Source organism: Myiozetetes cayanensis, unplaced genomic scaffold, assembly GCF_022539395.1.
Source record: "Myiozetetes cayanensis isolate MyiCay16 unplaced genomic scaffold, myiCay2020 scf1, whole genome shotgun sequence".
NCBI classification, from domain to species: domain Eukaryota; kingdom Metazoa; phylum Chordata; class Aves; order Passeriformes; family Tyrannidae; genus Myiozetetes; species Myiozetetes cayanensis.
In genome coordinates this window covers 136,789,028-136,810,095 of record NW_026086604.1, presented here as the reverse complement: position 1 = coordinate 136,810,095, position 21,068 = coordinate 136,789,028, and the positions used below count along the sequence as shown (strand labels likewise).

At 39.2% G+C, this 21,068-nt stretch overlaps 1 protein-coding gene across 2 annotated transcripts in view; it reads left to right on the top strand.

The window, feature by feature from the left end:
- The first annotated feature begins 1,261 nt into the window (after nt 1-1,261).
- Nucleotides 1,262-21,068, top strand: part of KIF5B (kinesin family member 5B) — a 33,801-nt gene continuing 13,994 nt past the window's right edge. Inside the window, exons 1-13 of one of the 2 annotated variants that reach the window (XM_050311704.1) lie at nt 1,262-1,605; nt 9,843-9,930; nt 11,482-11,555; nt 12,024-12,128; nt 12,530-12,578; nt 12,899-12,954; nt 13,064-13,151; nt 14,496-14,620; nt 16,119-16,223; nt 16,651-16,796; nt 18,552-18,700; nt 20,051-20,244; nt 20,859-20,927. In XM_050311704.1, the coding sequence (XP_050167661.1) occupies nt 1,480-1,605; nt 9,843-9,930; nt 11,482-11,555; nt 12,024-12,128; nt 12,530-12,578; nt 12,899-12,954; nt 13,064-13,151; nt 14,496-14,620; nt 16,119-16,223; nt 16,651-16,796; nt 18,552-18,700; nt 20,051-20,244; nt 20,859-20,927 (1,374 nt within the window). In that variant the 5' untranslated portion in view covers nt 1,262-1,479. The remainder of the gene's footprint in view (nt 1,606-9,842; nt 9,931-11,481; nt 11,556-12,023; nt 12,129-12,529; nt 12,579-12,898; nt 12,955-13,063; nt 13,152-14,495; nt 14,621-16,118; nt 16,224-16,650; nt 16,797-18,551; nt 18,701-20,050; nt 20,245-20,858; nt 20,928-21,068) is intronic. The other variant, XM_050311714.1, reaches the window with a different exon arrangement.

Here is a 21,068-nt window from a genome sequence, read left to right as displayed (position 1 = left end):
TCTGATCCCACTAGCTGGATTACAGCTCCAAGAGACACACAGGCAACGAGGATCGCAGGAACTTTAGCGAACACTGGCAGCTCCCTGACATGGCTGAACACCTCACGGATGTGGATTTTTTTCCCTTTCTGAGCAAGGAAAAGAAATGAAAAGAAAAAAAATCTCCAAATATCATAGGTTTCTATCTCAACTGCCAACTTGAAACCTTTACTTCACGCCCAGCCTCTCAGTTTTCTGTCACACATACAGAGCTTGGCTCTCCGCAGCACTGCCCTGCTCTGAGTTCTGCTCGTGGTAGGGCCATGTCACAACATCTCTCCAACACCGGCTGTCAGAGGGGCTGAGGCAGGAGCCCCATCAGGTTGAGTTGGTGCCTTGTGCCTCCCTGCAGCCTGATAACTGCAGCCTGCGGAAGCTGGGGGTGTTCAGCCTGGAGAAAAGGATGCTCAGAGGTGACCTTATCACTCTCTACAATTGCCTGAAAGGAGGCTGTAGCCAGGTGAGGGTCAGTCTCTTCTCCCAGGCAACTGGAGATAGTACAAGAGGATGTAGTCTCAAGCTGCACCAGAGGAGGTTTAGGTTGGACATTAGGAAGAAATTCTTGACAGAAAGGGTGATTAGGCATTGGAATGGACTGCCAAGGGAGGTGGTGGAGTCACCGTCCCTGGAGGTTTCTAGTCAAAGACTGGATGTGGCACTGAGTGCCATTACATGGTGACACAGGTGACATGGTGGTGTGGTCAGTCAGAGCTTGGACTCAGTAGAGGTCTTTTCCAACTTAATTGATTTTGTGATTCAGTAATTCTGTGTGGCTGCTCTTTGCTGAGCGAACCGAGGCGGTGCCAGGCTGCCCAAGGAAGTGGTGGAATCACCATCCCTGGAGGGGTTTAAGAGGCGTCTGGATCTGGCGCCGAGTGATGTGGTTCAGTGGTTAGTGGTAGCGCCGGGTGGACGGCTGGACTGGACGATCTCAAAGGTCTCTTCCAACCTTGATGATTCCACAATTCTACGATTCCCTGGAGCTCAATTCCACGGTTCTACGACTCCAAGCGCAGCCCGACACCGACAGCGGCCGCGACTGGAGCCGCCGCGGATAGCCCCCAGCCTGAGGGAGCCCCGCCCCTGCCGCCCGCCCCCGGCGACCCCGCGGGCAGCGCCCCCGCCCGCCCGGGGGCAGCGCCGCGCCTGCGCACAGGGCGGGGCGGGCGCTGCGGAGGGTGACGTCACCGTGCCATCCCCCCGGCGGGGCGGGGCGGGAGCCGCGGCCGCACCGCCATGGCCGGGGCCATGTTGGGGAGGAAGTGAGCGCGGGAGGCGGCGGCGGCGGCCAGGAAGGAGCCCTTCCCTTTTCCCTCCTGCCGGGGCGGGCGCGGGCTTCCCGGCCACGGCGGCTTGCGAGACCCCCCCGGCGCGGGCGGTGCGGCTGCAGGCAGCGGGCGGCGGCGGAGCTGAGCGCGCCGGAGGCGGCGGTGGCCTAAGATGGCGGACCCGGCGGAGTGTAACATCAAAGTGATGTGTCGCTTCAGGCCCCTCAACGAGTCCGAAGTGGCCCGCGGCGACAAGTACATCGCCAAGTTCCAGGGCGAGGATACCGTCGTCATTGCGGTGAGGGGCCGGCCCGGACTGGAGCGGCGGGAGGCGCCGCGAGCGAGGGAGGGAGGCAGGGAGAGAGGGAGGGGATGTCAGGGGTCGGCGGGGTCAGACGCCGCGGGGATGGGCGCGGTGAGAGGCGGGAGGGCCCCCGGGCGGGGACGTCCTGGGAAGGGGGGCGGATTTTCGGGGTCTGTGGGGGAAGGGGAGGAGGGCAGGCAGAGCTGCGGGCGGGGTGGGCCGGCCGGGATGTGGGCACGGCCGGGCGAGGCGCGGCGGGGGCTGAGGGCCGTGGGGCTGCCGGGACACGGCGGGGCGGGCGGGTCAGGAGACCTTTGACAAAGGCTCCGGCGAGAGGCCGAGGGACGAGGTGCGGAGTGAAGGCGGGGGTCCCCGGCCGGGCTGTCCGGGGATGTGTGACCGCTAAATCCCGCTCCGAATGCACGCGTGGGAGCTGCCGCCGGGGAATGATCTGCGGAGAGTTTTGGGGAAGAAATGCAGCACAACAGTGCAGGCTCCCAGCGCATTGATGCTTGCGATTTGTACATCAGCCGTCAGCTAACTTCTTGTTGTTGTTGTTGTTAAATCAGAATAAACAGATATTTACCTTACTGCGCGGTTCTAAATGTGTTTTAACTGAAGCCTCCTTGCAAGGTACGAGGCTGTTATAAAACAATCTGGATGTTAGAGGAGAAAAGATAATCCTCTGCTATTTGTTCATTGGGTCATATTTAGCTACGAAGTGGAACTGGAATATAAAAATAAAGTACAGTAGTTTAGTGCCTCGTTTGGTTGTTGTTTTATAAACACACATTAGTCCTAATGCTTGTTTTATTTTTGTAAACTTTTTTGCTTTCATGTAAATATTTTTCTTGAGATAGACAGCGCTGGTTCTACATTGCTGAAAGTAATTTAAATGCCAGTTATATGTCTTCAAATTTTGTGGTTTTTTCTGGTTTCTTTGAGACTGCCAATAACTTTTTTGCAAACTATCTGAAATTACAGGAGGTGATCTAATAAAATACTTTTTTTTGTATGAGTTAGGAAATACTAGTGCTTTAGTCTGTTAATATTCAGATGAATTTGTCTATAAAATATGGAATTCCTTGACTCTGGAGTGACAAAAACAATAGCATGCTTTTGAAATGAGGTAATTTGGGCTTATTTCAGCTGGCAAGTTACTATCTTGGAGTATATCTCTTCATCCTGAGGTTGTACAGGTAAACTCAGAGTAAGGAACCAGTCCTGGAAAATGGAAAATTTAACAAGAACAAATGATCTCATTCCATCAGTGAATGCCCATTCATTGTGACACTGCATAATCTGTTTGAAACCTGTAGTGTAGTTTAGAAACCTTGATGTTTTCTCACTTAAAAAAAATTAATTTTCCACATTTTCCTTCATTAGTCCTAGTATAAACAAAAGCTTATATTTTTAAAATACTCTTTAAGTACACTTTAAAATTACCTGAAATGTAAATTGTGCCAAGGTGGAACAGTAGAATAGTCTGATGGTGTGCTCCTGAGGGATCACATGGGGCTTTCTGCTCAGGGTTACTGTTTATTGTTGCCAGCTTTACTTTGGTGATTTCTGCACTGGTAACAATCACAGCAAAAAATTCCTCAGGGGTCCTGGGTCCAGTACATGCTCTGTCTGACTTAAGGGAAAATGCCCCAAAGTGATTAGGTTGGGTAGCAGTGACACTATTTGTGTCCTGTTTCACAAAATCTTAACGAAGTATTGATAATATGTGATTTTGCTTTTATAGTGGTGGTTATAGGACAAGGTCGATGTTCTCAGAATCATTACTTAGTTCTATAAAACTGTTGAGATAATTACTTTAACTTAGGTTTGTATGTTTTGGGTTGGTTTTTTTTTAGCAAGCTGACTTTTTACAAATTTAAGAACCTTCTACCCTGAGTTAGTAGCCAGCCACGCTTGTGTTTGTGTTGCGGAATTGCCCAAGGAAGGATAGTAACAGAAACAGTCCTCATGAAACAGTTTCTAAAAACATTCCTTGATAAGCTCTGTTAGGTTACTTCAGCTGTTTCATTTCTGCCCTTATTGGCTGCCTGTTGAACAGTCATTAAGCCGCTTCTGGTTTTTTATAGCTGCTTTCCTCAGCTTCCTGGAGGACTTGCACCTTCTGGGTTGGCTGGGTCTGGAACAGTGAAGGCTGCTTTAATAATACTTGGGAGTTGCCTGTAATGGTAGATGGGAGGTGAAAACTGGGAGGCAGAGGAAGCAGGGCTTATCCCAGACTGCAGATTTGATTCCTCTGGAGGAGGCTGTGGAGGAGAATCAGTGACTATAACCAAACCCTCCTCCTTTCTGTCATCTCTGAGCGAGCTATCCTCCCTTCTCTTCCTAGCTCCTATGTAATTAATGTCATCGTTGTCTTTCTGGGCAAGTGAGTCATTTTGATTTGTGTTAGATAAAATACTTGTTTAACTGTAGTTAGTGTGTAACAGCAATTTGAGGGGACGTAGGGTGTTGGTCTGTTTTAAAGAGCGGACTCTGAAACTTTTTTAATTAGTAAAGAACTTTTAAATTTTTAATTCAAGGTGGCTTCTTTCCCTATTAATAGTCTATTAGCTATTTTTTCCTAATGTCTCTTCCTGTTAATTAAATATAAGGATTTTGTTAAAATAGATCATAGGATGACTCATTATGAGTATATGGCTTTGATGTTAAACATTAAAAATATACCTGTATACAAAAATTGATAGCAATTTGCTCGTGGGTTTCAGTAAGATGTAACAGGGAGGAATAGCAATCTGATATAGCATTATGTACTTTATTTTTTCAAATATAAAACTCCTTGCAACTGAGTAGCTTTATAGTTCTGCATAGCACATCTATAAATCTTTAAAAACATCTATACCTCGTCTTGCTCGTCTTAAAACTGCCCCAAAGATACACTGCTGAATACTCAGGGATTCTGACTGAAGCCTAAACCAAAACCAGCACTATCCAGTGGCTGAAGTGGCGAGGTGCTATGGGCATTCACGAAAATGGGCAGTATGCCTCTGTTGTCCAAACGTGTTTAGTAGGGATCACAGTGTTCCTTATTTCTATGACTTTTAAGAACGAATCGTGGCTACCTGTCTGTATTTTCATATTTGTTTAGAGTGCTGTTTTTTTTTTAATGTAAGATGTAATCTCTGTGATCCTGGAGAGAGCTTGAGACATTTAGATTTCTTTTTCATGGTCTTTTAAACTAGTATTGGATCATAACTTAAACCTAGCCTTGCTTTCATTTATGTTAGAATCAGGTAATGAAGATCACTTGCTACTACTGCAGCTTTTGGCAGCAGATTTTTCAAAAGGGAAATGTAAATTATGTGCTGCTGAAGGCTGTGCTGAACTGTATAAATGCAAGAAGCAAGATGCCTTCTTAAAGCAACTTTTTAGTTGCTGTTATTTGCTAACATGAAGGAAAGCACTGTTTTGTTAAAGACACACAGATAAAAATGCTTCGTGTCTCATTGCAACCTTAATCACGAATGAGAAATTGCAATCTGTAGCTGAAATAATAATACTATTCTTCCAGAGTTACTCTCTAATTTTTTTCTTACTTCATTCCATTAAGTGGTGAATAATAAAGATACTTTTTCAGATGATACTGGTACGATGATTTAACAGACAGCAAATATTCAATGTTACAGTAATCTGTAAGGGGAGAGCTGTTATCCCTGGCTGCTGTGCCACTTGCTTAGAAACACCTCACTCATACTTGTTTGGTTTTTAGTTTTGTGTGGTGTTTTTTTGTTGGTTTGTTTTTTTCTGAAATTCAGTGACCATTTTTATGCCAGGAGTGCTTGCTTTTCTCTTTAGAAAAAGCTTTTTGCTAAGACAAAGTTTAGTTGAAACTCTTGTTCCAAAATTATTCCCTATTTTGATGCCGGAAATTGAGTTTCTAGTCACAGTATTTTAAATAAAATCACATTTTAGTCATTCTGTAACAATGAATAACTACTGTAAAACTTCATACTTGAGTTGCAGTATTTGCACAGAAATAAGGAAAATAGGACAAAGAGAGCTGAGATCCACTAACTGTTCTGTATCAGCTGCACTTTTGTGTGCATGGAGCTAGGACAAGAAGAAAATCCTCTTTCCTTATCCTAAAAATAAAATACTAATTTGTAACTGTGCCTTTTCACCCATTTGCAGTGTTGGACTCAGTTAGGTGTGTCAAAGCAGCAATACCTTAGCTTAGTAACTGGAAGAACTGAGTCAGGTATTTGGCATCATACTTTCCAGAAGTTATTCCATGTGGGATTATTCTTTTAACATATTTTGCACTGATGAGGAGAACATTCTTTGATAAAGATGTAGAACTTAAAGGGAAAGTAGGCCCATTGTGTGCTACTGCAGCCTATCACTGAGAATGAGCTGACATGGGTGGGTATGACATGGGTTAAACTGTCCATTCCAGCAAAAAGCAGTGAAGAGCTGCTGCATATATTGTGGTAGAAAAATATGCTACTGTTTTTTTTCAAATAAAATTTCACTGCTAACTTAGCTGCAGATATTAATGCATAAAAAGTGAGGTGAACTCAAGTGTTCTTAGAAATAACCAGTTCTATAGTTTATGGAAGGTTGCAGTAGCCATATGAAGGTTTTTTACAATTTCTTGTCTGGAGATAAGTTTTTCTTTGACTTCTGAGGTAAGATTTCAGTGTAGTTGTGATTGCAGATTTTTCCATAGTCCTTACTGAAGGTATTGACTTAAAAACTTTTCCAAAGAAACTCACATATGCTTTAGATTTTGTATAATTTAGGTGGGTTGAGCATCCTTTTATGAGTGTAATGGGTAACTAGTCTTCAAGACAGTTGTGGAACTGTGTACTTCTTTAGTGCTTTATTAAAATTCAGTTTAACTCCTGCTAAATCATGTTGGCAAATGTACTTTTTGAGGGCTGTTAGAACACTTGCAAAGTTTTTGCTGTGAGACCATATCCCTTCAGTACAGGCAGCTGTAGGAGCTGAAGTTGTCTTGTGGTTGACAACTGACAGAAGAAATGCTAGGCAAGGAGCTAACTTATTTGCAGAGAGGAAGTCAGAAGTTCTGCTTATTTGGTTGCTATTTTATGTGTTGCTTACAGGTCATATGTGTTAAATATTTAATAGAATTTGAGCAACATCTGCTGAAGATTTCTGGAGTGTGTCAAAGAAGCCTCATACCAAGGTAGTGGCACTGCTGCTGTGCCATGTGGTAACGCTGTCTTGGACCTTTTGTGTCTTCAGTTCATCATTCGGTTTGATTGTTTACTGCTTGGGGAAGAAAAGGCATCTGGTATAGAAAAAATATCTGGCACTGTAATCTTTCTTGATTAATCTCTTAAAGGTAATGTGGAGGCTTTCTAGGGCACGGTAATCTGTGCAATACTAGCTTTGTTTACAGCAGAAAGTAGACTGCAAGGAGAAGTGATAAGACATAGCACTGCAGATGTCAAAGATGTGAAATCGTGCTGAGTGGGTGTAATTTGTATTCTTAAAACATAATCATCCTGGAACCTGCTGCTCTAAACCTACTTGCTTAGGTATTGATTCAGTGATGATGAAACAGAGACGTATCTAATATGGATTTTCATAGGTGTGATAAAAGTACTGTGACCTGGGAAGGAAATATGTAATGGCATTTTTGAGTGCTCTGAGGTTGTATTGTGGCCTCATCTAGGAACCTGTAATACTGAGGGCACGTAAACAAACACTTTCTATCTGCAAGGGTTGGAGGAGTGACAAGTGACAACAGGACTCCTCGTGAGGATACTTTTGGCCAGAATTATTAAATTCTGTGGCTATTTTTGCAACAGTTGTTAACTTGAGGGAACTTGGAGTTTGCCATGTGCCTAACAGCTTTCACTGTATAAATAAACAAGATCAATTAAAGGCATTACTGCCTGAGCAAAGTTCTTGCAGCTTGATTTCCTGTCTATTTCCTTATTATTAGTCCATGGCATTCACCATATTCTTTATATTAACATTCTGTAAAACAAAAGGGACTGTGATTGTATGAGATACTGTAATGTGACTCTTCTCTTATGGAAGCATTTCAGTGGCAGTTGGAGAGTAGATAGTCTAAAAGTATCTAAGTGTCTGCAGATTGCTCTCAAATAAGTAACATTTTTCTTTAACAGAGAAAAAGAATAGTTCGATTCAGTCAACCTTTGCTTGGCAGAATAATTAAAAACAAAACAAAGTGCTCTAAATGTTGTTTAAAAATGTAGAGAAGGGAAGCTTTTTTTAGAACCTGCTGCAAATACCTGTAGACTGCAGGATAGTTGCAGATTAATGCAGGTTATGCCTACAGTTCCTTCTTCCTGCTCTTTGGCATCAGAAATATTCTGTAGTAATATATAAAAACACAATGATGTGTATGTATACATTCAAACACATACTATGCAAAATAATGTTGACATTTGAATGTACTTTTCCATTCCCACTGTTGTCATGCTTTGCTGGCAACAGCAAAGATGGGATATGTTGGGATTTATGAGAAATAGTGAGTATTGTTAACAGTTGCTCCATAGACTGTCAGAAGATTGTATCAAGAAACTTTCCCTAATTCTTCTCAAGTCAATTTAGTTGAAATAATTTTCATCTATGTACTTTCTGGAGCAATAATTTGAAGGAGGGTTTAAATCTGACAAGCACAAACACACAAATTTCTAATGCCTTGTGAATTATTTATTGTGACATTGGACACTATTGCTTTTCTCACTATATTTTTCCAATGTTCAGTGGTAAATAGGGTGCTCCAAAATGGAATTATTTCGGTGCATATAAATATACACTTGAAACAGATGTGATTCATGTTTTGTGATGTAACTGATTGATATCTGTGAAATTGGAGGCTTTTTGAAACCACAGCTTCTAGTGAGAAAGAAAATGTGTAGCTGGTGTCATCCTTTCTACAGTGACTTCCTTTTGTGTAATGTGTTCTCACCCTTCATTTTCTTACCTCAGGGTTACTAGAACTTGTTAGTTGTTTGTCTCCTGGTGTATGAATGACCTCAGTTCTACCTGTAGAACAGAGGGATTTGAGGTGTATTTGAAGCTAAAATGAGTAATCGAGGAGGTTTGTGCTTTCCCTGCTGTGAAAACAAGTGTTCTGACAAACTTCAGCACCTTAGGGATAGTTTCTGCCTGCTGAGTCTTGTGGTTTCTTGAACTTATTTGTACAGTGAACTCTTAATTGTTTTTTTCCAAGAGGGAGCTCCTACATCTGAATTCAAGGCCTCTGCCCAGATAAATATGTGTTGAATCTAAAAATGCTTTGTTTGGTGTGGTGCTAGACGTTGTTAAAAGACAAATGGAAGGTCAGGCCGGGGAAGGGAAATGTGGTGGGCGGATGAAAGATAGAAACTATACTTGTTCCTTTACCAGAGAGGCAGTTCCAGAATATCCCTGGGGGAGGATGATAATGAATTAAATTTAGGCAAAATGGAACACTTAACTGTTGCAGGGAGTTTACAGTGGTAACTGACCTAGGTCCTTTGTAAACTTTGCCCATCTGCTTGGCTACCTACAAAGTCAAGCTCTGAGAGTCCTACAAAAATTTGAACTCTGTAAGATGTAGGCCTTTGTAATAGTTCGTATCCTAATGGACTGTCAGGTGCTTAGAACTGTTATGAAAATCTCTTTCTTAAAACATAGCAATATCCAACATTCCTCTCAAAATTCTTCATATAGCCTTTTCCAAAAGGAGTCTTTTGTGAAATGTTCCCTTCCTCCAACGTGGCCTTTTCTTCTGTTAGGGGAGCTTTATTTTAAGGATATTATGTATGGCAAAATAGTTCTTATGCTGAATGTTTCTTTTTGGTGTGAGTTTTTTTTTAACAAATATACCAAGACAGATGCTCTGGTATAAGCTGTTCTTAATAGTTTGAGTTTACCATAGTAAACCACAGTAGAAGAGAATAAGGGGTTCTTGGATGTACAGACCAGGCATTGGCTAACCTTGTAAATCAACTGCCTTGAGGTCATGTAGCAGAGTAGTTTTGGAGAACTGTTTAGTTAACACTTTGAAACCAAATGTATTTAATTCAAGGCCTTATTTGTAAGCAAGCATATGAAGATTTAGGCAACTCTGTATAAGCTGATTTCCTTGTTACGGTCTTCATGTGCTTAAAATAGAAGATTGGGCTGAGACAGCATAGGATGCTTCTAAACTATATGAACAAACACCTTCCAGTTCCACTTACAGCATCTTAGTGACTCTTCTGTCTCTTTTTATTTCTTTGCAGTCCAAGCCATATATATTTGACCGTGTATTCCAGTCAAACACATCACAGGAACAAGTATACAATGACTGTGCTAAAAAGATTGTCAAAGGTAAGGTGGAAGAGCAGCTTTACCATAAGAAAATGTCTCATGTTCTTGTGGGTTTCAGTGTTGAAAACTGATACTTCTATTGCTGCCTTTTATCTTCTACATGTTTGATAAGTGCCAACATGTGTTGTAGCAGTATAAAATCATCCTGTAGTTGAGCTAATAAATCCTGTCAATACTTAACCTGCTGTTTCAGTCGATTGCAACACTTGATAATGTTTACCTGCTATGTTTTGGGTTGGTTTTTTTTTTTTTTACAGTTCTGTGCAATAATTGTTTAAAACAATTTGTTTGAAATTAATCAAAATAACACTTATTAATAAGTTTGAGATTTGTTGTCCATCTGTCCTCCCCAAAATTTATTGGTGAAAAACATGTTTACAGGAATAGAAGTGGAAATGAAACTTGTGAAATATGAGTTTTTGCTGTGCATGCCAGGGTGTACAGTTTCTCCAAAACTGAATTGTCAGAATTGGGCTAGTAGCTTTAGAAAATCAAGTCTTGTCACAAAGAAGGATATGCCACAGTAAGTTCTTGTAGTAAGCAAGTAGCTACTTTCTTGCAAATAACATTGATTCATTTCCTGAGGACATCAATAATAATTGACACAACTTTCAAAATGGCTTTAGAAAGTCATGTCAGAAACCCCTGAAATATCAACTGCTAGTGACAGGAGAATATTTGGTGAATGTAGGGGGGGTTTGATCATTGGAAGAGTGGATTGCTTTGGAAAATCCATGCTACTGCAAGTATTGAACCCTTTAATGAGTTAAATAGTAATCAGGATTGGATCAAAAGTCTGCTCATTTAAAAACTGGAGTTGAACTGAGAATTGTAATGCTGCCCCTTTTCTCAGTGTAAAAGTCTGATTTCTATATGGCATTTCTAGGCTGTGCTACATCAAGTGGCAAGTGAACTCTAGTGGTGGGACTAATGGATTTACAGGTCTGATGGAATGGCAAAGACCTCCCCATTGGGAGTATCTTCTCATTCTTGTTTTTGGAAAATAAAAGTTTGCCTGCAGGATGTGAGTCTACACTAATTGACTCATGAACAAGCCAACCCACCAGCCTGTCACCTCTCAATGTAAAACTTTGGCTTGGTTCATTCATCATTTGGAAGAGAAACCTAAGAGTAAAATGCTTGACACTTAGGACATAGCTCATTCTCATCATAACTGGACAGTTAAACTTCCCTGAAGGCAGAAAATATGATGGCATTCTCATGGTTTCTAAGATATCAAAGGCTATCTGTTCAGCCTGGCAATTGTATCAATTTCCTTTTTGTCTCTAACTCTGAGTTCTGGAATTTTCTGGTTGAAGAAACAGGTGCTTCTAATACAGGAAACTTCTAAGACAGTTGATGATGGCATAATTCATTAAAAGGGGTAGGGAGAAACATGTTCCCTCCCCCTAACTCTAGCACAGGGTTCCCAAACATTGAGTGATTTAACTTGCAGGACATTTTAAGGAACTGCCTGCTTGCATCCTATTTAATTTGACTTACCTTTAGAAGAAGGAAATGAACACTAATGAAAATACTGCTTCCCTTTAGATGTACTCGAGGGATACAATGGAACAATCTTTGCTTATGGGCAAACATCATCTGGAAAGACACACACTATGGAAGTAAGAAATACTAAAACAGTTTTCTCTTAATGCCATTGTCACATCTTTGCATTGCAGTAGTCTTACCTTTCTAGAAATGAGATGTCTGCTTGTTTTCTTCTTGCAATTTTAATTTTCTTTCCCTTTCCATTACACCATTTTTATACCTCGTTATTGGTTTTAGGACTGAGACTGGCAATTAGTGTATTTATTTCAGCCCTCAGTAGCAGGATGAGAAATGCAAGAATGATGTTAATAGCATATTTTCACTTGTTGTAGTTTGGGAGTGTTCTGAATCTGTTCTTTTCACTTTTGGCAAATGCTGGGGCTAAATGGATGGTCAGGACTTTCCTTTATAGACAGAATAAGTGCATTGTATCTGCCAGCACTTTAATTTGTTAACTGAAACCAGTTGCTTTGCCTTTGTATACTGTTTGTGATGCTGAATTCAATATGAATGTTAATTTTATTGTATCTCTTTCTAATAAGGGGAAGCTTCACGACCCAGATGGAATGGGCATTATTCCAAGAATAGTGCAAGATATTTTTAATTATATTTACTCCATGGATGAGAATCTTGAGTTTCATATTAAGGTAAACTTAATTTTTACTTATTTACTCTGTATTAAAACTGGAAGGTAATCTATGGGTAAATGGATATTCTGTATTTGTTTCAAATGCCTGTAATTTGAAACATTATAACCTGAGTTGTTTGTGAAGTAACTAATTCTTCTTAGAGAAGAATTATATTAACAGTTTAATTTTGTTTCAATTGAACATTGATGGTAGCTATCCTGATAATGTGTGGCAGTGCTGATACTGTATGAAGCTTTTGGTGAAACTCCTTTAAGGTGTATTTAGTTCAGCCATAAGAACTTGAGCTGGATATGTTGTTATGTGGGAGGTCACAGTAATCATACTGGATTCTTGTGCTCAAAAAGCAAAGCATTTTTGCTTTCTGATGATGTATCTCTTTTTCCTCTTCCTACTTTTAGGTGTCATATTTTGAAATATACTTGGATAAAATAAGGGACCTTTTGGATGGTAAGCCTTTTATTTGTTTTGAACATAGAAAGTAAATTGTTTTGGAGTCAGCTATTAAAAAAAACCACCCTTATGATAATTAAGGATGTGTTATGCTAATAGCCTGTACATGATAAGGGTACATCAAAACAGGAAAACGTAGAGCTCATCTTTATAATATTACTAAAGCTGCAGTAGTGGTGCTTTCTTGTATATTAAGTTTTTATGAAGTGTTGCTGAGAGGTACCATTTATGACTTGGCCATGCATTGTACACAGTGCATTCATTCATTTTGCAATGAAATCATATGTGCCTTAGCTTTGGAACTTCTTCTCTTCCAGTTTCAAAGACCAATTTATCTGTTCATGAGGACAAAAATAGAGTTCCCTATGTAAAGGTGAGCATCAGTCTGATACATCTCCATCTTGCACTCCTAGTGTACACCATTTACTTCTGAATTGTTGGTGTGGTGTTATTTTAAAACTCCCCCCTTTTGTTTTCCGAAGGGTTGCACAGAGCGTTTTGTATGTAGTCCAGAAGAAGTTATGGATACTATAGATGAAGGAAAATCAAATCGACATGTAGCAGTTACAAGTAAGTATTATCTTTTGTTTCCTTTTAGTGCTTTATTGAGTTGCTTCTGGTGTGGAAGTACAAAAATAGTATGGAAGTATGGAAGACAAAAATAGTTAGCTAAACAATTCAGGTTTCTGAAAGGGTCTGTCACAAGTAGTTTCAGCGTGTCTTTCCAAAACAAGTATTTAATTTAATTTCTTGTTAGATGATTGCTTAGACTTGGACTTGAAAGGAGAAAGTAAGTGGTCAGTAAGGAGATCTGAATCACTGGAGAAAAATGTGTAGTTCTGCTTTAGTAACAGTGCAAAAATCCCAGTTTGTGGAATCTATTTCAATTAACCTAGAAATCTATAAATAAGGCACTGTGGCTCACTGACAATTTGACCATTCTGTCAGATATTCCAAGAGCAGCTGGTCAGAATATATATTCAGATGTGCTGCGAACTCAAGCAGCATCCCAATATCCCAAGATTTTTGGCAGTAGCATGCAGCTGAGTCACAAGGAGCCCTGTCACGGGTCTCCAAATTCCCACCAGTAGCAGGATTAGGAACTGACAGAGGGGTTGAAAAAAGACAAGGAAAGATGAGGTGAATGCAAAATAATACTTGAGTTCTTGGCAACTGAGGTGACTGCCAGAAATGTCTGAGAGCCAAACTGAGGGTGAGTTTCGCAGTCTTCCTGTGTCTAGTTCTTTATTCAAAGAGAAGAATATACAGTCATTAAGAAAAAAAGGTTTTTCTTCTCATTTCTTTGGTTAAAGATCAAAATTAGAAATATGATGTTCCTTTTAAGAAATTATTCAGTCTTGCACTTGCACTTCACTGCTCCTAGACAGTAAGGTTCTGAAGTGGGGACCACACTAACTAAAGGAGAAATAGCAAAAATTTGGATAGAAGGGTATTATTCTGTGTTGAGCTGCTTCTGTGGCATCAGTAAGCCAGTCCTTCTAGGTCTGTGAGGGATTTATAGTTAAAAGGAAGAAGACATAGACATTCTCATTCAGATTGCAGTCTGCTTAAGTTTTGTTAATGAATTAAAATAATTCTTTAAATTCAACAAGTCTTCTTTGCTCTGCATGTTTCATGGCAGAGGGGGCAGTGCAAGAAAGGGCTGAAAGATTATGACCATCTAGTTCAAATTATCACAAAAGGATAAAATGTGATACACTGGGAGGCTGTGAAAAGCTGTTGCTTAATTAGATGATGCCGTTGCTTTTGCTGCCTCTGGTTCTATTGTCGTTGAGGGGTTACACTTTACAGCTGCATTAGCTTTTTATCTCTTGCTGCTCTGTGGGAAGGTGCTGCTTTAAGTGAGTTTGGTTGTGCAAACCTTTCTGACAATGTATATATTTTGAATTGTAGATATGAATGAACACAGCTCCCGAAGCCATAGTATTTTTCTTATTAATGTAAAGCAAGAGAATACTCAAACAGAACAGAAACTAAGTGGAAAACTTTACCTTGTGGACTTGGCAGGTAGTGAGAAGGTAATTATAAGTTTCTTTTTCTGCTCTGAAAAATTCTTTTTTTCTTTTCAGTCAAGTATTTTATATTAGTGTAATACTGATTGTTCAGTTGTCATCTCTGAGGTGTGTTAATTTTGACTTCAAAATGTGGTTTGTGAATCCTAGGCTGGGTTGACTGTTAGATACTGCCACTTTAAGCCGATCTGCATTTCTGCAGTGAGGGTTTGTAAATAGGGACTAGGGTGGGGAAATAGGATAGAGTTCAGTTTCGATATGAGAGCACAGAAAAAGTCTACAGGTGTGTGGGTTAGCCAGGTACTGGAATAAAGAATTCTATAGATGTGGAATATCTGAATTTTCTCACATAGTGATACCAAGTTTCTTAACTTGAAATTCTGATTAACATTGGTTAAAATGACGGCTTGCTTTCCTATGTCAGTGGCTTTAAGCAAGGAAAGAAATGTGTACTGTAATTACCCTTTCAAGAGCTGGATTTTTGACATTCTTTTTGTCGTTGCTGCTGGGTTTATCCCTGTCTTTGTTCTCGGTTTTTTTTCATTTGTTTCTGCTGGCTGTTGTCTTTCCTTACATCGTTGTTCTATGACCTTATTGTTGTCTCTGATCCTGTGTTTATTTTGAAATGTCCTTCTTTAATCAGTCTTTTTTTCCTTTTAAGGGCTGGGTTGCAGGTCTCCTTTCTCTGTAGTTCCTTTCACTGTTAATTTCAAACTTTACTTTTGTGTGTTTCCCCAGTCTTTTGAAATATATTAAGTTTGCTAATACCATGTCTTTGAGTTGGTTTAAACACAGGGAAGTAGAATTGTTTAGTTGTAGTCCTGATCACAGCCTGGTGAAAGTAGTAAAGGGAGGGTTATAGAACTGTTAGTCAAATTATGCCCTTGAGGCAGAAGAGCTAAAGTAAATAGAATGGTGTCAGGTTAGATTTTTTTTTTGCATTTCTACTGATATCTGCTTAAATTCCTAGTTCACTCATGTAGGTCAGATTCAGCCTCTGAAATCTGTTTGCATAAATTTCTTCTAATGAAGACTCTGCTATGTTTTCCAGGGGTAGTGGTTTGGGTTTTATAGCTTGTTTTCTGTGGTTTGGTTTTTGGGGGATGTGGCAGTGGTTTGGTTTAAGGGTGACCTCATAATGCTTTTTACTTTTAAGGAATTCAGTCTTTTTGACAAACTTCAAACTGCTTTTGAAGTTGTTCATTTGACAGGAATTTTTAAGTGTATGTTAATCTTCTACAAAAAGGCCTCTTGCAAGGAGAAAATTCACTTCAGTGTAAAAATATCTGAAACATTTTCAAACACTGACTTTTGAGTGAGATATTGATAATGAATTCGGGAAAGAGTCTGAGGAAGAGCTTGCTTATTCTGATGCAACTTGCTTATGAGCGTCTCTTAAAGTCAAGGAGATTGACTTAAAGCTCAAGTAATTTTTCCACTTCTATCTAAACATGAAAGGTGTTTTTTGAAGATTCATGTAGTAATGTACTGAAATATTGTATAGGTTAGTAAAACTGGAGCAGAAGGTGCTGTGCTGGATGAGGCCAAGAACATCAACAAGTCTTTGTCTGCTCTAGGAAATGTCATCTCAGCGCTGGCTGAAAGCAGTGTAAGTGTCCTCTTTTGTACTTTTATACATGAAGGGTAAAGGTTTGCATCTCTGAATATGATATTACACAGAAATTCTTACCAACCTCTGTGATGTACCTGGAGTCTTTTAAACTACTCCAGTTGCATCAGTGCATTGCAGATGGCCATTGGTCTTGTACTGTGTTGACAGTGAAGATTAATAAGTTATATTTAATGCTGAGGGACCCGAGCATCATACTGAAAGTTTTCCTGGGCTCTAAAAGTTGCCAAACGTAGAAGTACAATCTTATGTCATCCTGTGCATCTTCAGTCTTATCATTTATGAATTAAAGTAGGGTTTGATGTCTTTTTAATGCAGTTACACCTAGCAAAAGCATAGCTCATATTGCAACAAATTAAATGTGTCTGAGAAACCATAACTGATCCTTTAACCATTTTCTTGGTAGACGTATGTTCCATATCGTGATAGCAAAATGACCAGAATCCTTCAAGATTCACTAGGGGGTAATTGCAGAACCACTATTGTTATTTGCTGTTCTCCATCTTCTTACAATGAATCTGAAACTAAATCTACTCTTCTGTTTGGCCAAAGGTGAGTAAATGATTTATTAGAAATAAATGCGGAATGAAAAATAAGCGAGTTACTCCATTAAGATTCCTTAATCAAATTAATTAAAATGTTTACTTCCTTTCTGTAATTTTTTATTGTCTGTATGGCTAAGTGTTGTAATCTGCCTTACCTCGTATTATATAAAAATCCTTAAATTGGGCAGGATCCTCAAGACTGCATTTCCAGGAGGACAGCATATAGTTTGGTTCAAAATGTGGTTTAATTGAGGGTAATAAGTATTTTTTTTTCCCTAAAGTGGAAGGAGGGAGGAAAGGGTTCACTCCTGTTAAGTTGAATCTTTTATTTGCCAGGGGAGCCTGTCCTCATCTACCATTCCAGTAACATTTGAGTTAATACTTGTAAATTCCTGTGTCATTTGTAACTGAATTTATAAGCACCCATTTCAAATTTGGTATTCTGTTAGGTAGCTCTTTATCATTCTACTACTAATGCTTTGTTGTTATACTCCAGTTCATGACCACTTGATTAAATCACTGCATTTACTGGAGCACATTACAAAAGCTAGTCCATCTGATCTTTGATGTTAGTGTACCTCTTCCACTCTAGTTCAACAAGATAGTTTCCTACTGGTCTTCTTTGATAACCTTTGTATTTTGGAAAGTAGATGAGATGAATTCAGAACTTAGGAATTTGGCAGAATATGAATAGTTAGTGTGGAGTAGTGACTGCATTCTGCAACAGTGGAGATTTTTGGTCTTCTTTTAGAAGTTAGGAGGTCTTTTCCCTTTAGTATTTATTGAATGAACTACTGGACAGTGTATTCCAGCTGCAGCTGTGTGATTTCACTGCCTTGTGCTCTTCAGGAGTTAACAGAGTACACTTCTGTCTCAGCCACCATAGTTACTCCAGTATATTGATTCAACCTTCTAGGGTTGTTCAAATTTATGCTGGAACCCTTGGCTGTAGTAACTGAAGGCTGTGTAAATATCACATAACACAGTAAAAAAATCATGTGTCTTTTGGTAGTAACATCTCACTAAGATTTTGCAGAAAGTCTTACAGGGATTGTAATGTGGGGCTGCGGAAATGTTTAACTGCTGTTAAGCTTTTTTTCCTGTTCTGATCTCTTGGGGTAGGGTGTTCAGTGGGAGGAGACCATACAAGAAAACTACTGAGATAAGTGATGTATGACACTAAAGTAAAAACCAGACATTGACTTCGTGGATATGTTGTTAGTGCTGGTAGTTTTGTCTCCGAAGCTAATCGGCTAATTGGATGGGATTCACCTGACTGAATGTAGATAATCCCGTCTGAAATTATCTAATTGGCTTGCAACACCTTTTTGGTTAGTGGAGATCCAGTAACTGGATTTTTTTGGTCAAAATGAACTGTTTGTTAGATAAGTGAGATGGTTTGCACCCTAGAAGTATTAGCTCTCCATTATACAGCTACATGTGATGAATACTATCCTTTGTTCAAAGTTGTGCACAGCTGTCCTGACCTGAATTCTTTTAGGTGAAAGTATGCAGCTGAATTTTTCTGACTCAATCAGCTTGAGATTTTCCAGCCTTCTCAAAGTTTGTTGTGTTGCTCTTCCATTAACAGTTGTATCAATCAAATTGAAAGAATAGTAACCTGACATGGAGTAGAAATAAACTTTTGGAAGAGGTGGAAATGTTTACGCTTTCACCAGTGATCTGTGGAAATTTTATTTAATAACCTTTAATTCCTTTCTTTAAAAATGAAGTTTCAGAGCTTTTTGCTTTTTCTACTTAGAGCAAAGACCATTAAGAACACAGTTTGTGTCAACGTGGAGCTCACAGCAGAACAGTGGAAGAAAAAGTACGAGAAGGAAAAGGAGAAGAACAAGACTCTGCGTAACACCATCCAGTGGCTGGAGAACGAGCTCAACAGGTGGCGGAACGGTGAGAAACAATTAGATTTTTATTATGCAAACTTTGGTCAAGATGACAGACACTGAATAAGTCTTAAGGATACCAGAAATATCTGGGAGCACTATGCAAGGCACTATTAAGAATATTAAAACTAGGATATTAAGTTGACTTTGGAACTTCATGCTTTTCACTTTAAACAACTGAAACAACTTCTGATAACCTTGTAATGGCAAAAAAAGTCTGAAAGTGTATTTATGTTAGGTTGTTCAACACTTGGTTTACTAGTAGAGCTAGAGTTACATTGTAAAATTCTTATTTTGGGAGAGAAAAAACTGCTTTTAATTGTAGTTGCAGAAACTGAGTTAAATGTTTCCTCTGGTTTGGTTTTCTAATTCAAATCAGTATCACAGGATCTTGCCCTCATTTAAAACTCAAACATGTTAATAGGCAAAAAACCCACCCAAAACTGCTGACAGTGCAGGGTGTGTGCCCGTTCGTTCTTCCTGAATAATTAACTTCTTATCAATTGACATTTCTGCAAAATGCAAGTTAATAATGAAGTCATAAATTCTGGAAAAGAGTAACATAGGTCATAATTACAGGTGTATTCTGGAGTTTGGCAGCTATAGAAGATGATTTTGCAATCTTGTAGACAACTGCACCGCATCCTGATATAAATCTGAAAAAAATGGGTTCACTGAAATAAGTTTAGTAGGATATGGAGGTGGTTTTTTTTGGTTTCCAAGGTGGTTTTTCTGTTCTTTTATAGAGATGGTATGAGACCATACCTGAAATGTTAAGTATAGTAGAATATTGACACGAGATACTGGAGTGTTGGAAAGAGCCTGTGCCTTCCAAGGACTGCATAAAATGTTTCAAACAAATCACTAAGGAATTTAGTTTAACTTGTCAAAGAAGTGCCTTGATTAGCATGTGATGTTTTTTCTATGTGAAGGTAGTGTTCTTGTCAGAAAAAGCTTTATGAACATAAAAGATAATACTGTAACTGAAAAAGTATTTTAAAGTAGAATCAAAGCAATTTAAAAGTAAATATGGCTACCTAGCAGAACAGACTACCAAGGGAAAGAAAGGATTTTCTGTCTTCTGGGCAGTTAGGTGGCTTTGTAGAAGATAAGGTTTGATGTAGCTCGTAGCAGAGTACCTGGGTGGAATATAATGTTCTGTGGTAAGTGGGAAATAGTTTAGATGATCTAGTGGTTGGTTTGTTTTGGGTTTTTTTTGCAAAGTAATCACATGAACTCAATTGCTTACTAACTGTGGAGCAATACTTTTAGTAGAAAATATGTAATACTTCTCAAGGCTAACTTCGTGGAAGACACTTTATGGCTGACCGTACTAAAATTAAGTGTATTCTTTAAGGGGAGACGGTGCCAGTTGATGAACAGTTTGACAAGGAGAAGGCCAACTTGGAAGCTTTTGCAGTGGACAAGGATATTACTGTTATTAATGATAAACCAGCTACCACAATCGGAGTAACTGGCAATTTCACTGATGCTGAGAGAAGGAAATGTGAGGAAGAAATTGCCAAACTATATAAACAACTGGATGACAAGGTATGGTATTCTTATTTAATGTAAGACCTCTTGAAATTATATCTTGAACCATATTATTGTGTAATATTTAATTTGCCAGTATTCATTTGTTAGTTCAGCGTGTTTAAGTATTTGCTGAGAGTACCTACTCTTAATTCTGATTAAGAGGAATCAAAGTTGCCTTATCTGGTACTAGTGAGTATCCGTTCTTAGAAAATATGAGAAAGTAGGATAAAGATTAATTTGAAGACAGCAATTTTTTCATTTGGTGTTATGCCTATTTTATTTGAATATAATATCAAATTCAAGCAGTAATATATTCGGAGAGAAAAAATCTTTTAATTAAATCTTAATTGTTTCTTGGAAGTTAGAACAACTTGGAGAAGACTTGCAAAAGCACAGGTATAAGACTTTTGTCTTTGAAGCATGGTGTGTTACATGTACATGCCAGGTTAAGAGCCTACTGGATCAGGCAGTGAAATAAAAAGGATTTGTTTTTTTACTTCAATTGCTTTCAGTTGTGTAATTGCTTCAGAACAGGGAGAAGTTAGATGCTGAACATCTGATGTCTCTTAGATTATTTTTTCTAAGTGGTATTTGTCAGTTTGATGAACACAGTCTTATTTCAACTGCAGGATGAAGAAATTAATCAGCAAAGCCAACTAGTAGAAAAACTGAAGACCCAGATGTTGGATCAGGAAGAGGTGAGTTTTGCTCTCGCATCTTTATTTTTGTTCGTCTTTTCTTTAAAGAAACTGGAGGTGTTCTGAATGGGTCACAGTGGCCAGGGAGAGTGGCAGTTTACTACTGCACAAAAGTTCTCTTTTATGCCTTATCTAAATACT